The 13,880-nt window shown below is 34.0% G+C and overlaps 1 protein-coding gene and 1 long non-coding RNA gene across 4 annotated transcripts in view; one reads left to right on the top strand and one right to left on the bottom strand.

The window, feature by feature from the left end:
- CKAP2 (cytoskeleton associated protein 2) overlaps positions 1-11,222 on the top strand; it is a 26,316-nt gene extending 15,094 nt beyond the window's left edge. For all 3 annotated transcript variants that reach the window (XM_020969992.2, XM_020969993.1, XM_020969995.2), the window contains exons 6-9: positions 480-650; positions 4,446-4,515; positions 7,726-8,005; positions 10,286-11,222. In XM_020969992.2, coding sequence (XP_020825651.2) covers positions 480-650; positions 4,446-4,515; positions 7,726-8,005; positions 10,286-10,547 — 783 coding nt within the window. In that variant the 3' untranslated portion in view covers positions 10,548-11,222. The remainder of the gene's footprint in view (positions 1-479; positions 651-4,445; positions 4,516-7,725; positions 8,006-10,285) is intronic.
- LOC110196640 (uncharacterized) lies at positions 7,653-13,880 on the bottom strand. The gene is made up of 2 exons (XR_002321280.2): positions 13,709-13,880; positions 7,653-10,511 (listed from the first exon to the last, which is right to left on the bottom strand). It is a non-coding gene; the product is annotated as an uncharacterized LOC110196640 (long non-coding RNA).

Here is a 13,880-nt window from a genome sequence, read left to right as displayed (position 1 = left end):
GCTTTTTTTTTTGTATCATTGGATAAGCAGTTATGTTTGTTATTCTTAAGGAAATTAAAAGCTGACTGTCTATTCTGCAGCAATTCTCAAATTTACATTACTTTGGTTTTACTTTACATGAGTAAAAACTAAAGTTACTTTTGGAAAAAATTCAATTAAAGTAGACATTTTATACACACAATTTTTCTGATCCTGTTATAACAATCATAATAAATAACTTTTTTTTTATTCCAGGGGTGATTATCCAGACCTCTTCTGTTAGCTCTTCCTTTTGCTGTCTCTCAGGCATTTTGCATTAATAAGCAGCTCAATTATTATATATAAGAAAAGAAGTAAAACTTATTTCTGGATTTTTTTCTATCCTTAGTACCTCTAAACCTGCCTATATAGTCTAGCCAATTACCAATTGTCCATAATGTTTTAAGCAGCAAAGATAAATGTATTGATATTTATTTTACTTTTTTGTTCTTCAATTTTAGGGATGTCCAAGGGAAGAAGTACTTTTAACACTGGAGGAGCTCATTTTAAAAATTCCAGATGCTAAGAAACTTGTTAAGTATTGGATATGCCTTGCACGCCTTGAACCAATTACAAGCCCTCTTGAAAATATCATTGCAATATATGAAAAAGCTATTCTTGCAGGCGCTCAGGTGAGAAATAGAATTTATTAGTCTTTGTTATAGTGTGATTATCACAATTCTAGAAACTATTACTGTAACAGAGGATATTCATTAATTATGTAGTTTGGAAGGAATCACAAAAGCACTGCTATTAATTTTGGTTTCTTTTAGAATATTTTCATCAATTTCTCAAGGATGATCAAGCCTTGATGAGCTAATTATAAATTACATAAAACAGGATGCAATTTGTTAATTTGGAACAAGAAATATAACTGAAAAGTACAGATTGCACATTTGCTTACCAGGAGAAGACATATATGGGAAAGAGAATTATAACTGGTTTGCATACTGAATCTGCATTTTAAATGAAAATGAATTCTATGGTCTTAAGAAAATTTTTTGCTTCTGTGGAAGAACACTTATTTGGTAAACTGAATTAGAACAGGTTTGTGTACTGAATCTACTTTTTGAAGGAAAAGGAATTCTGTTATATAAAGGAAATATTTATTTTCAAACTATTATTGTCTAATGAATTACCCTTCAAATAGAAATGTACTTCCCCAGCATACTTGTCAACAGCTTTAGAGCAATTTCATTCTCCCACTCTTCCACCACATTAGCAAACATACAGTGTGGGCAATAAAAGGACACTATTTATCTCATTGTTTAAAAAAATATATTCCATATTCAGATAATCCTCTCATTTTGAACTTTTTTCCAAATTCATCTTTATTCTTTCTAATGTCCATGCTGGTGTGCTTTATACATAATGTTTCTTTGTTATTGACAGGATAAAACCACCATACTTGTAAAAAAAATGAAATTGAGAACATGGTCTATGTATGGACAGCTTGTATATTCATTTGTATTTGCTATAGCAATTAAATGAAAGGTAATTCAGGCCATTTATTGCAACTAACATCACCTCTTTCTCCGCCCCCAATCCCATTCAAAATTGATCAGTTCCTTGGAAAGCATTTATCAGAATTTGTAATATTAATTTTTAGTTATAAAAGAATGGTGTCAACATCACCATCAATACAAAAGAATCAGCTTTATAAATTATTTTTAAATGATCCTGGATTTAAAAAAAAGTAAGCTTTTCTGTTTAAATTTTTAAACCTTTAATCAGAGCAATGGTTTTCAAACTTTGGTCTCAAGACCCCTTTGCAGTCTTAAGATTTATTGAGGATTCCAAAAGCACTTTTTTTATGTGGATTATATCTACTGTATTATAAATGAAAACATCTTAGTATTATTATGGAAGTAGTTTTGACTTGTTAGACTCCCTGAAAGGATCTTGAGAACCACCAATGGTTCCCACTTTGAGAACCACTGGATTAGAAGACCAGAAAATTCCCTCTGTTACAATTTTGTATGACTACTATACTAAATGGGATCAATTTGTTAACCTTATTTAATAATTAGAATTGATAGGAAAGTTCTTGATTATTCAATTAAAATGAGTATTGCTGTGAGGCATTCTTAAGGCAAATTAAAAAGTAAACCAGTGTCAATTCTCCTATAGCCTTCTGAGCAAGTGGGAAGGTAAGAACCAATGAATTGCATCCTTGGAAACTTCTTTTTCAAGTCTATATCTTCTACATATAAACATCAACATCCCATAAAAGTTTGCTAACATAAACCTCTGACTATATCCCAGTCTGCATCATCATGAGCAATTTTCTCCATGGGCCATTACAGGGCTTCTTAAACTTTTTCCACTTGCAACCCCTTCAGTGCTTCTTAAAGTATGGAAGAAGTACTGTATATAGAGCATATCCCTAAAGCTTATCTCCTTAGCCTTTCCTTGAAGGTTTGGCCAACCACTCTGGTCTTAGTTAATTTAGTTTTCACAAATGTGTAAATATTTCTCTTATCATACATGGCACTGTCCCATGTACTTTGGGAAATATGAAATTGAATCAAACAGATCTTCAAGAAGCGGTCAATCAAGTGATAGTAATAAGAGGAGAAGGGAGGGAAATGAACATTTATATAGCAACTACTATGTGCCAGGTGCTTTTTACAACTATTATCTCATTTAATCCTCACAACAACCTGGGAGGTAGATGTTATTATCATCTCATTTTACAGTTGAGTAAACTGAAGCAAACAGATTACGTGGCTGGCCCAGATCACATAGCTAGTAAGTATCTGATGTCACATTTGAACTCAGGTCTTCCTGACTCTAGGCCCAGCCAACATTTTCATAGGGCTTTAGGTTTACAAAATACATTTTCATGAATTATCTCATTTAAGCTTCTAATCCTGTGAGGTAGATAAGTGAGGTGTTATTCTCACTTTGCAGATGAGGAAACAGGTTCAGATAGGTTAAATGAACTTCCCTTAGTCATACAATATACATGCGTGAAAAATATGAACCACATTTGGATCTTTAGATTCCAAGTCAAATATTCTTTCCAACCTCAGATTCTTCATTGTAAAATGGGGATAACAATAGCACCTATCTCATAGGGTTGTTGTGGGGCTCAGTGAGGTAATATATGTAAAGCATTTTTCAAACTTTCAAACATTAATAACTGTGAGCTACTGTTTCACTAAAACTAGAGAGAAAAGTTCCCATATACAAATAAAGTGGTACAAATAGTATGATAAGCATTTAGAGAAGGGAGAGATATAGTTAGGTGGCACAGTGGATAGAATGCTTTGCTTGGAGTCAGAAAAACCTTAATTCAAATCTGGTCTCAGACACTTACTAGTTATGTGACTTTGGGTAAGTCACTTTAAAAACAACAAAACTCTGTTTGCCTCAGTTTCCCCCCCCCCCCCGTAAAATGGGGATAATGGCACCTACCTCCCAATGTTGTTGTGAAAATCAAATGAGACTTTATTTGTGAAGTACTTAGCAGAATGTCTGGCACACAGTAGATGTGTAATAAATGCTTATTCACTTTCCCCTCTTCTGGCTAGGGATGATCAGGGAAAAGTCATGGAGTAGTTAGGATTTGAAAACACATGGGCGAAAACAGAAGAAAGTTCAAAAAGACAGACAGGGCAGTTTTGCTACTGTTGTGTTAAATTTAATATCAACTTAAAATGTATGTAATAAAAGTTCATAGATGTGTAATAGTCCTCTTTGTTTGTTGCAACGTTCAAATTTATTGGTGTTTGTTGAACTTCTAAAAAGTAAAGAAAAAAGGAGTTAGAAATTGAGATATGTTTTGAAATATGGGATGGATCTCAGTGGACAAATAATGGAGGAGGGCATTTTATTTTGGGTAAAGGAATTAGCAGAGGTGGGAAAGTGTAAAGCATATCCAAAGTGATGGTCAGCAGTGGTGCAGTATGACTCCTGTGTAAGGTATGCTTAGGGGGATAATGAGAAATTAAGCTGTCAAGTTATGTTGGGACCAAGCTAAGAAGATCATTGAGTGCCAGGCAAGAATCTAGAACTTTATCCTGCAGACAGTGAGGAGCCAGCTGTGCAGAATATATTGAAAGAGAGGAGAGACTGAAAGCAAATAGATATTGGATGGCTGTTTCAGTAATACAGAAGCATGGGCTCATAAGTGCCTTGATTTTAGGATAATAGTGAAAATAGGAAGGAAAGTACAGTTGTAAAAGATGAAAAACCTTTATATGTGTGTGTTTATATATACATAGATGTACATATATGGGTGAGTATACATATATGTATATAGGACCCTTATTTCATATCTTAAATGTTTCTGATTTTAAAGTATGAAACTTTACTCCCTTAATCTTAATGTTTACAACAGTGAACTTAGTGTTTTGTGACTAAAAATTCTGACTAATTCTATGCTTTTCTTTACTAAAAAGGACTAATTTTGTTTTCTTAAGCCTATGGAAGAAATGCGACACACTTTTGCAGATATCCTAACAATGAAGAGTCAAGTGACGACTAATTCTGGTAAATTAGAATTTTTCTTTCCCTAAAATAATTTCCTGTTTCATTAGTTTTTATTTATTAGAATGAATTTCTGTGTAAGCTTTTAGCTTTGTTTTATTCTATTATTCTCCTAGCTAAATTTCTAGGATTTTTTCCTTCCCTTGACTTATGTGAACATTAATGAGCCATCTTTGATATTTAGTGGATTTATGCTATAGAAAAATTCATCAACTGACCTACCAGGTATTTTTGTTCCAGGGATAGTTAATAGAAGGGATTCCTTAGTAGGAAGAAATAAGTAGACATTTAAACTTAATTTAAAGTCATCTGCCTTCCTTGACATTCCCATTTGAACAGAGCATAGAGTTGTCTTTTAGATTGTTCATGTTACCTTTATTGTGTTTGTTTTCCCCTTCTCTTTATTATTCCTTAATGAATAAAAAAAATAGAAACACTGAAATCCTTCTCTTAATTGTTTTGGATTTTAGGTCAATGTATATTAGACCAATTAATATTCCATTTAAAACAGAACAGGAGAGGTTATTTAGATATAGATGATGCTTTCTTAAATGGGACTTAATCTGGCCGAGGAAGAAACTCCACTGATAAGTACTTTGTTTTTACATACTTATAAGGGCAAGGTTCCAGCTGATGTGATGGAATAAATGTCATATTAATTTGCTGCACTTGTAACTCATCTGCTTTAGTTACTAGTATTTTCAACATTGCTCCCTCTCTTTAATATCCTCTTTACTAAAAGGGAATTTTATGTCCGAGATTTTACTCCATTAGTGTAAATATTGAATCTGAAAATAACTTGGAGAGAAAAATAGGGAAGTAGTGAATACAAGAATTACTAGCATTAATAAGACAGCATGGCACCCTAGGTCTCTACAGGTTCAGTATTTAGGCTAAAGGAAATATTTAGTCTATATTACTTACACTCCTGTCCTTCCTTTTGTCATGCGATAGTGAAGATTGGGTCCATATTTTAAAATTTTATGAGGTGTAATCAGTTCTGAAATCCTAGAGCAAGATCATTTAATTCATCTTTTCTTTGAGCAGGAATATAGACAAACACAGATAATTTTAATTGGCTTTGCAAAAAACATGATATGAGGGTGGAAATGATATTAAAAAGGGCAGTTTATAGGGAAAATTGGTCATAAATGGGAAGACTAAGTGACATTGTAGTAAGGTTTTATGACTTTATAGTGATATTTTGGTATTAAAGACATTATTTGAAATTATAATTATAGGTAACATAGATCACTTTCAGGTTGATAAAATGCTTTACATATATTATCTCATTAGATCATCACAATAACCTTTAAAGTTGGTACTATTATTTTCTTATTGTATAGATAGGGAAACCATTTTAGAAAGGTTCAATAACTTGCCTCAGGGCCATATAGCCATTTTCTGAGGTCAGATTTAACCTGCATTTTTCTGACTGTTCTATTCTCTTCATCACCTAGGTTGATAAAGAGATAACCTCATATGGAATTTCCAAGCCTCAAAGGGTAGATTTTCATGTGTCTGCTTTTTGATATTTCAGATTTTATGGTCTCTAAGATCCCTTAAAACTCAGATTCTGTGGTTCTTCAACTTTCAGAAAGAGATTGTCCAAATTCAAAGTTAACCATCTTTAAATTATCTCTTTGCAATTAAAAAAAGTTCTAGTTTTCCTCAGTAGTGATGAAGAATGCCTCTCTATAAGCTATTCATAAGCTTGAAGATAATTATTATCATATACAAGTACAATTTTTTTAAAACCACTGAATTTTATATGCAATATAACTTCACTGTGAGGGAGTAGTAACATTTTATTTTCATTTAACTCAAGAGAGCACATTTTCAGACTGTTTTTGAAGGAAACATGGGACCTTTATGAAACTATTAGAAATGTTTTATCCAGCTTGGGATTGAAAAGAATTTGGGCTTTACAACCTAATGCCTTTACCTTATTTCCTTTAATACATGTATGGCAGGGTTTGTATTGCCACGTAATAAGAGCAATCCAATCTTATGGTTTTTTTGATGGAGCTAGTTGAGAAGCAAAATAAATCTGGGAAATCAATTGGAATATATTTCTGGATTAAGCTGTCCTGTGTTAATCCTTATTTATTAACTGGTTTTTATTGTGTATACAGTGTGTTCTTAGTGTTTCGGAAGAAAGAAATGTGGGAAGCATAATGAGTTTTGTTTTGAAAATGCTGAGTTTGAGATACTTCAGAGACATCACCAGTAAGGAGTTGGAAATGTGTACTTTAGCTAAGGAAAGACATTAAGGCTGAATGTATAGATTTGGGAGACATAAACAGAAAATTAAACCAATAGGAGCTGATGAGATGAACAACTGAAACACCATAAAAAGAGAGGTGAAGAGGGCCGAGAGGAGAGCCTTAGGGAACATCCACAAGTAGGAGACACAATAGGGAGGATGGAGTAGCAAAAAGAGACTGAGGATGAGTAGTCAAAGTTAGGAGTAGAATCATGAGAGAATAGTGTCAACAAAATACAAAGCTGAGGGTTATTCAAAATAAGAGGATGGTCAACAAACAGCCAATAGGTTGAAAAGAATGAAGATTTTTAAAAGGCTATAAGATTTGGTAATTAGATCATTTGTAATTTAGGACACAGGAATTTCATTTGTATATGAGGTTGGGACCTAGCTTCCAATAGGTTGAGAAGTAAGAGGAGATTGAGTAGAGGCAATTTGGGTATAGCCAGCTTTTTCCAGGACCTTGACTGAGAAAAGGAAAAGAGATACCAGACAGTAATTTGAATGAATTTTAGGATCTAGCAAGGGTTTTTTCAAGATGGTAGGCATTTGGGTGTGCCTGTAAGCAACTGGGAAGCAATAAATAGGTAGAGATTAAAGGTTTTATAAGGGGGTGTGGTACACGATTGTGGGAGCAATCTACTGGAGAAGATGAAAGAGATGGGACTGATTATGCATGTAATTGTCTTCCACAAGAAACTGAGTTGCCTGTTTATCAAACATGAAAAGGGAAGGAAAGAATGAAAGTTGGCATCAAAGGATTATAAGATGTAGAGTAGGAGATAAAAGGAGCTGTCGGTTGGTTTTGAATAGGATATTTAAAGTTGTTACAACTTATCCCTCCTTTTTGGTTTAAAAAATCTAGTCACCTATGTGTTTTCTTTAACCAAAAAGCTTTATTGTAACATTGGCTAGAAGTTCCTCATTTATAAATGCATTTTCTTCAGGGGAGAACGTTGAAGCTTGTTCAGCTAATGAAAAAGTCAACAAAATATGTGATGAAGTTATAAATCAGGATAAAATTGATATAGAAGGGGCATCAGCAGTGGAAAATTCAGAATCAAATGATACAGATCATAAAACAAGGAATGTAAAACTTCAAGTATTTGAAGGAGAGCAAAAGGATAAAGCAGAAGATTCAAACTGTGATTTAGAGACTCCAGAAAAGGATACCAGAGGTTCTTATGTTATTAAATATAATGTGTCAACTACTCCATACTTGCAAAGGTAAGTCACAAATTTCCAAAATTCAATGTATCAAGGTACAGAAATTTAATTAACATTTAGGCCCCAATTTCACACAGCTACAATTAATGTAATACCTTAATGCAGAAGTTCCCAAACTTTCTTAGTTTATGACACTCAGTGTCTGACTAATTTTTTCATAGTACCCCTAGGCCAAATGAAAAACCTAATAGTTCCATTTACCAAGCAGTTAGGTCAAAAGAACTTAATAAGTATTTATGTCCTCACAAATTAGTAGCTAAGTGAAAAAAATTAATTTGGATTACTGACAGATCCAGAGTTGACAGATATTTATATAAAAATTCTAAGAAACAAGAAAATTCTAGTAGTTATTGATATAGCTGGAAGAACAAATACACAAAAATATATTTCAAATATTAGAGACTGTCATCAGAAGGAATGTAGCATCTAATGTTGAAATGATGAACTTCCTTGAGCTAGTAGTTCACACAGTGTCCACAGGTGGACAGATGTATTAGAATATTCATTATCGCTATGCTTTGCTGGAAAACTTAAAATATCCTAAATATTCTTTGAATTCACCGTGGTACCTTGGACTGTGCACAGTTTGGGAACCAAGGTCTGAATGCTTTGTAAAACAAATCAAACAAACCTCCAACCAAATTTGCTGAACTTCAACTCAATTTAAACTAGATTATTTTGCTCAGAGTTGTTAGACACACGGCTCTCCACATTAGCTAGCAGTGGGCAGCCCTGGTTCATGCTGTACCAGATTGAAATGTAATTGGCAAATAGTTAACAAAATAAATAAAAATATAATAGAACAGAAATAATGTTAATATGTGGTTTTCTAAGTCAAGATGTAGCCTGCAAGAATCCTTGTGTATAGTTTAGTGACCTTATTTCTATTTGAATTTGACACCACTGATCTAGCTGGTGTTTAAGAAGACTCTGAAATCCAAAATGTGGGGATTGTTAGAATAATTTCCAAACTAAATCGTGTCATTTGAATCTTTCTACTTGAGTGTCTTGTGTTCAGTCTGTTTTTCCCCTCTCTAAATTCTTCCCCCACCACCAAAAAAAATTTTTTTCAGGTCATTTTACTTCATCCTGTTGATGAACCTGTTGTTACTGAAAATGCTCTTATGTTGGCACAGCATCATCTCAAATATGATGGGAAGCTTGGTGTTGTGAATAGATAACTGGTCTTACAGTGAGGAAAACCTGGGTTCCACTCCTCCCTCTGACACAAACTAGCTCTGTGACTCTGGGCAAGTCATTTAGCCTGTCAGAGACCTAGATCAGTAAGGTCAAACTCAAATAGAAATGGGGGTCACTAAACTGTACTTAAGGATCCCCGTAGACCACATAGTGACTTACAAAAACACACATTATGTTTTGTTTTATTTTTATTTATTTTGTTAAATATTTCCTAATTACATTTTAATCTGATTTGGGCTGTACTTAGGAGTGTTGTGGGTTACACGTAACTATATTTGAAACCTCTGTCCTAGACAACTGGCTAACATGTAAGTTGAAGAGATGTTCTCACTGGGAGCTACTCAGGTGAAATCACAGGTCAGGTTTTTAAAAATAACAACAAAAAACCTCTCAAGTATTCAGATAGGTCTGTGAACTCATGAATTTGGAGATCCCTTCCAACAATGCAGAACTCATCCCATCCATGCCTGCCTATTCTATCTGACTCTTATCCTGTGTCTTCCCATAAATCCAGCAGTAGGTATTAATCCAGTATACTAGAGGGCATCCTTTATTTCTCCTGACATTGTGAGGGTGCCTGTAGAGCACTACCACATGACTAGTTCATCTTTTCTTCCTGTTGTTAACCTCCTGTCATACATTCCTAAAATAACATATTCTCAATGAGACTGTTATCCCCATAAGATAACGCTCTTTTTTTGTTGTTGAAAACTCCCTAAGTAATTGAGCTTCCTGTGAATCAGATATCTCTAATTGTGTGGAAATGAAAATATACAGAATATAAGATGGAAAGGAAGAAAAGACAGATTCTTTGAAGAGTTTTTTAGGGAAATAATTTTTAGTCTTCGAAGACTACAATATATCTGAGTAAAAGAGGTGGAAGGGGGACATAGCTTGTGCCTGAATGTTGAATAAGTTATGGGTTGTTAATTTCTGGGGGGTTTTTTGAGATTAACAAATAGTTACACTAATGTTCTCATATCATACTTGAAGATGAACTGCCTCTTAAATGTTAGCATTTAAAAAGGTATAATGCAGTTTATTATGAAGCTTTGGGAATAACTTTGTGTTCTCCTTTAGTGTGAAAAAGAAGATGAATTTTGATGAAAATAGTTCTTCATTTAAGGACTTGAAGTTTCTGACACCAGTGAGGCGTTCTCGACGTCTTCAGGGGAAGTGTTGTAAATTACCAGATATGTTAAAAGATCATTATCCCTGTGTTTCTTCATTGGAACAGTTAGCAGAACTGGGAAGTGAAACAAGCGCTTATATATGCCGTCCAAACACTGCATTATGTGCAACTTCCCTTGAAGAAGAAGCAAAAGAAACAGAAAAGAAATGAAATTTTAACAAGGGAAGAAATATATTTAAAAACTTATCAAATTAAGTCTGTTGTGTTTCAGGTTTCACATTTCCCACAGATGTGTAGCTTATTACCCAAGTTTTTACCAAGGTATTACTACAATGAAAATGTAATTGATGAGGTACTTATATAGCAGGATTTGACTTGCATGGATTAGTAAACAGATTTAGCCTTACTATCCAAAAAATAACAAGTTAGGAAGTCTACTTTTTTTGGAGATTGGTAGAGACTGTCTTTGAAACAAGATTATTATACAGTTTGTATTTCTATATTCTATTATTTTGAGCAAGAAAATCTCAGTATAACTAATTCAAGAATAACATAGCTGACTATTACATATGCCTACTTTTTTTGTGACTATTTAAATGGATGTATACAAATCAAAAGAACAATGTTGGAAAAGAAGGTTTTTCTAGAAATGTATTTGTGTTGGAGGAAGTATGCTAACATGATATATTTTTTTCCATTAGAGGAAATGTGTTCCAATTTAGTAAGATTTAAATATTCACTTTAATTGGGGTTTTTGGAGTAGAATCTATATTCACTTAACATTAGTCCTTTGAGTATTTCTCAGTATTTAACAACTAAAACTATGATATTTTGTTGAGCTTTTTTAAGATATAAAAGTTGCATTAAAATTTTTATCGTGAATAACTTTTACAAACGTGTCACTTTGTTGTATATTTTTTAAAGTGAATCAGCAATTATATAGTATTCATTTGCTTTCTCTACTTTTAAGAATACCTGTAGGGATTCCTAAGTATAATAATGCCTTAAGGTGAAGCCTCATTATTTGACCTAACATTGGTGAATAAGGTATTCTGGATACGTAAGTTGTCCATGTAAAGTTTTAGCATTTACAGCCATAGAACTGGCAAGGACTTAACAGGTCATTTAATCCAACCTTACAAATGAATCTTGTCAATCAGGTCATTGAAATAACATTTCTTTAGCTCCTACAATGTGCTAGGCACAGTACTAAATACTGGGGATAAAAGAAAAAGCAAAAACAGCCCCTGTCCCTTAAAATATAAGCAGCTTATATTTTAAAGGAGGATATAGCATACATATATAAATAGGTGCATGCAGAATAGATGGAAGGTAACCTTGGAGGGATTTTTTACAAAAAGTAGTTATTTAGGTTCGCTAACTTTAGTGACAAAGATCTCACTATCATCAAGCACCTCCCTCCCCTTTTTTTTTGGATAAGTCTAATTGTTAGGATGGTCTAAAATATGCCTCCCTATAATTTCTACTGGTACTAATTCTGCTCTCTGCAGTCCAGTACAATAAATCTAATTGTTACCATAGCTTTTCCTTAAACTGCTAAAACGCTATAAAGGTAGAGTTGTTTCCACTCATTGCTTCCACTCATATTATACCTCTTTACTGTTCTACCACTTATAGTCTTTTGGTCCCATTACTTTACTGAAATTATTAACTCAAAAACCACCAGTGGCCTCTTAATTGGGAAATCTGATAGCCTTTTCTCAGTCTTTAATCTTCTTAGCTCTTCTGCATATGATACTTTTGACCAGGCTTCCAGGTCATGTGGTCAAGTAACTAACAAGATAGAGGACCCTCATGGTATTTACCATCAAGGGTGAAAAAGTCAGAAAGTGAGCTAGGAGAGCGTAAGGGAAAAAAGGCATTGCCAAAGATCTTAGGAGGAAGAAAACTCACTTAAAACCTTAAGCACAAACACATAACATAACAGAGAAGATAATAAGAGAATGGAAGGTGACCCCCAGAACATCTAGGTGAGTCTGAACACCTCTGAATAAATATTGCAAGACAGGAAAATGAATCAACCCCTAATAAGGAAAAAGACCTTGTGGATACCCAAAAGCATGGAACCAAAGCAGGATATTCACAAATGGTTCCAGGGAGAAATAAGAATTTATGGCCTGCCCAGCAGAAATAATTGGCAAAATAAAATCCATGGTAGCAAGTCTCATCAAAGAAATGAAAGAACAACTGATTGAGACTGCAGGTACACAGAAGTGAAGGAAAATATGAAAAAAGAGAAGCAATAATATTCAAAGAAAACATTTCTTTACAGGAAAAACATTGATCTTGAAAGACAGGACACAGACAACTTAAAGATTATAGGTCTCCTAGAAGAAGACAATAAGTAAAACAACCTGAATGCTATAATACAAGAAAATTGTCCAGAACTTCTGAACACTAGAAGCAAAGCATTACTAAAAAAGAATCTATAAGTTTGGTTGGTGACAGGGGTGGGGTGGGATGGAGGAGGTGGTAAGAGTGTGGACGGTCTGCTACAAGTTCTAAAACATAATGTAACATAAGAATTCTAGTTACAACAGACTTTCAGATATAAAGGAGACGAAATATAAAAAACAAGGCTATTCTGTAGCCACTAAAAGCTATAGGGCAGGAATAGAATAATGTGTTCCAAAGAGCAAAGGAGCTCAAAATATAACCCACAATGAGATAGATACCTTTGCAAATCTGAGTCCAATAATGGGAAAGAAAAAAAAGACATTTGAAAAAAAAAGGCCATTGAAACATTCCTACAAAGAAAAGCAGGTATGAGCAGGTTATTTGCCTTGCAAACACTCCAGACAAGAAATATGAGAAAGGTAAACAAATATAGCTATGAATGAAAATACAAATAATGAAATAAATTACCCCAGGAAAAGAAAGAGAAAAAAAAGTAGAGATACTTCTAGGGTTAACAACAACAAAATAACAGGCTATTAGAGATTTCTTTCTAAAAGTACAGATAATTATGAAAACAGCACTTAATTAGAAGTAGTAATGTTGGAGGAACAATCCTGAAACATATACTAAATCTCAAAACACCCCACCTAGAGGTGAATCAATGGTTTTTGGAGAGATGAAACTACTGAATGGGAGGGCTCATGAAAGGAGAAAAGAGAGGAAGAAGATAGAGGAAAATGTGTACTGTACCCTAATCAAGTTAATGACAAACAGTGAAGGAAAAAATAACTCTTGTAGTCTCAGAAGAAGGCCTACAGGAGAATGGGTGAATTTACAAAGAGAAGGGCCAAAAAAGAAGCAAGAAGGAAATCATAATTCACTGGTGTGTGGGGGTACCACCAAAAAACAGTCCCATAGAGGAGAACTCCTCCAATAGGATACTGGGACCTTACCATGGATACAATCTTCAGGAATTTAGTATTTAGAAAGACCAATACTTCTGAGACAGTTTTCTTCCTCCATGAACAGCATTCTGCATCAGGAGAAGGGGACTCTAAGCTCCTGGAGGTGACTGACAACTGGAAGGGAGCAAAGGCATGGTTTCAAGGAAGAGACTTCATAGCA

This window comes from Phascolarctos cinereus, unplaced genomic scaffold, assembly GCF_003287225.1.
Source record: "Phascolarctos cinereus isolate Bilbo 61053 unplaced genomic scaffold, phaCin_HiC Scaffold_726;HRSCAF=1367, whole genome shotgun sequence".
NCBI classification, from domain to species: Eukaryota; Metazoa; Chordata; class Mammalia; order Diprotodontia; family Phascolarctidae; genus Phascolarctos; species Phascolarctos cinereus.
This window is presented reverse-complemented; position numbering and strand designations above follow the sequence as displayed.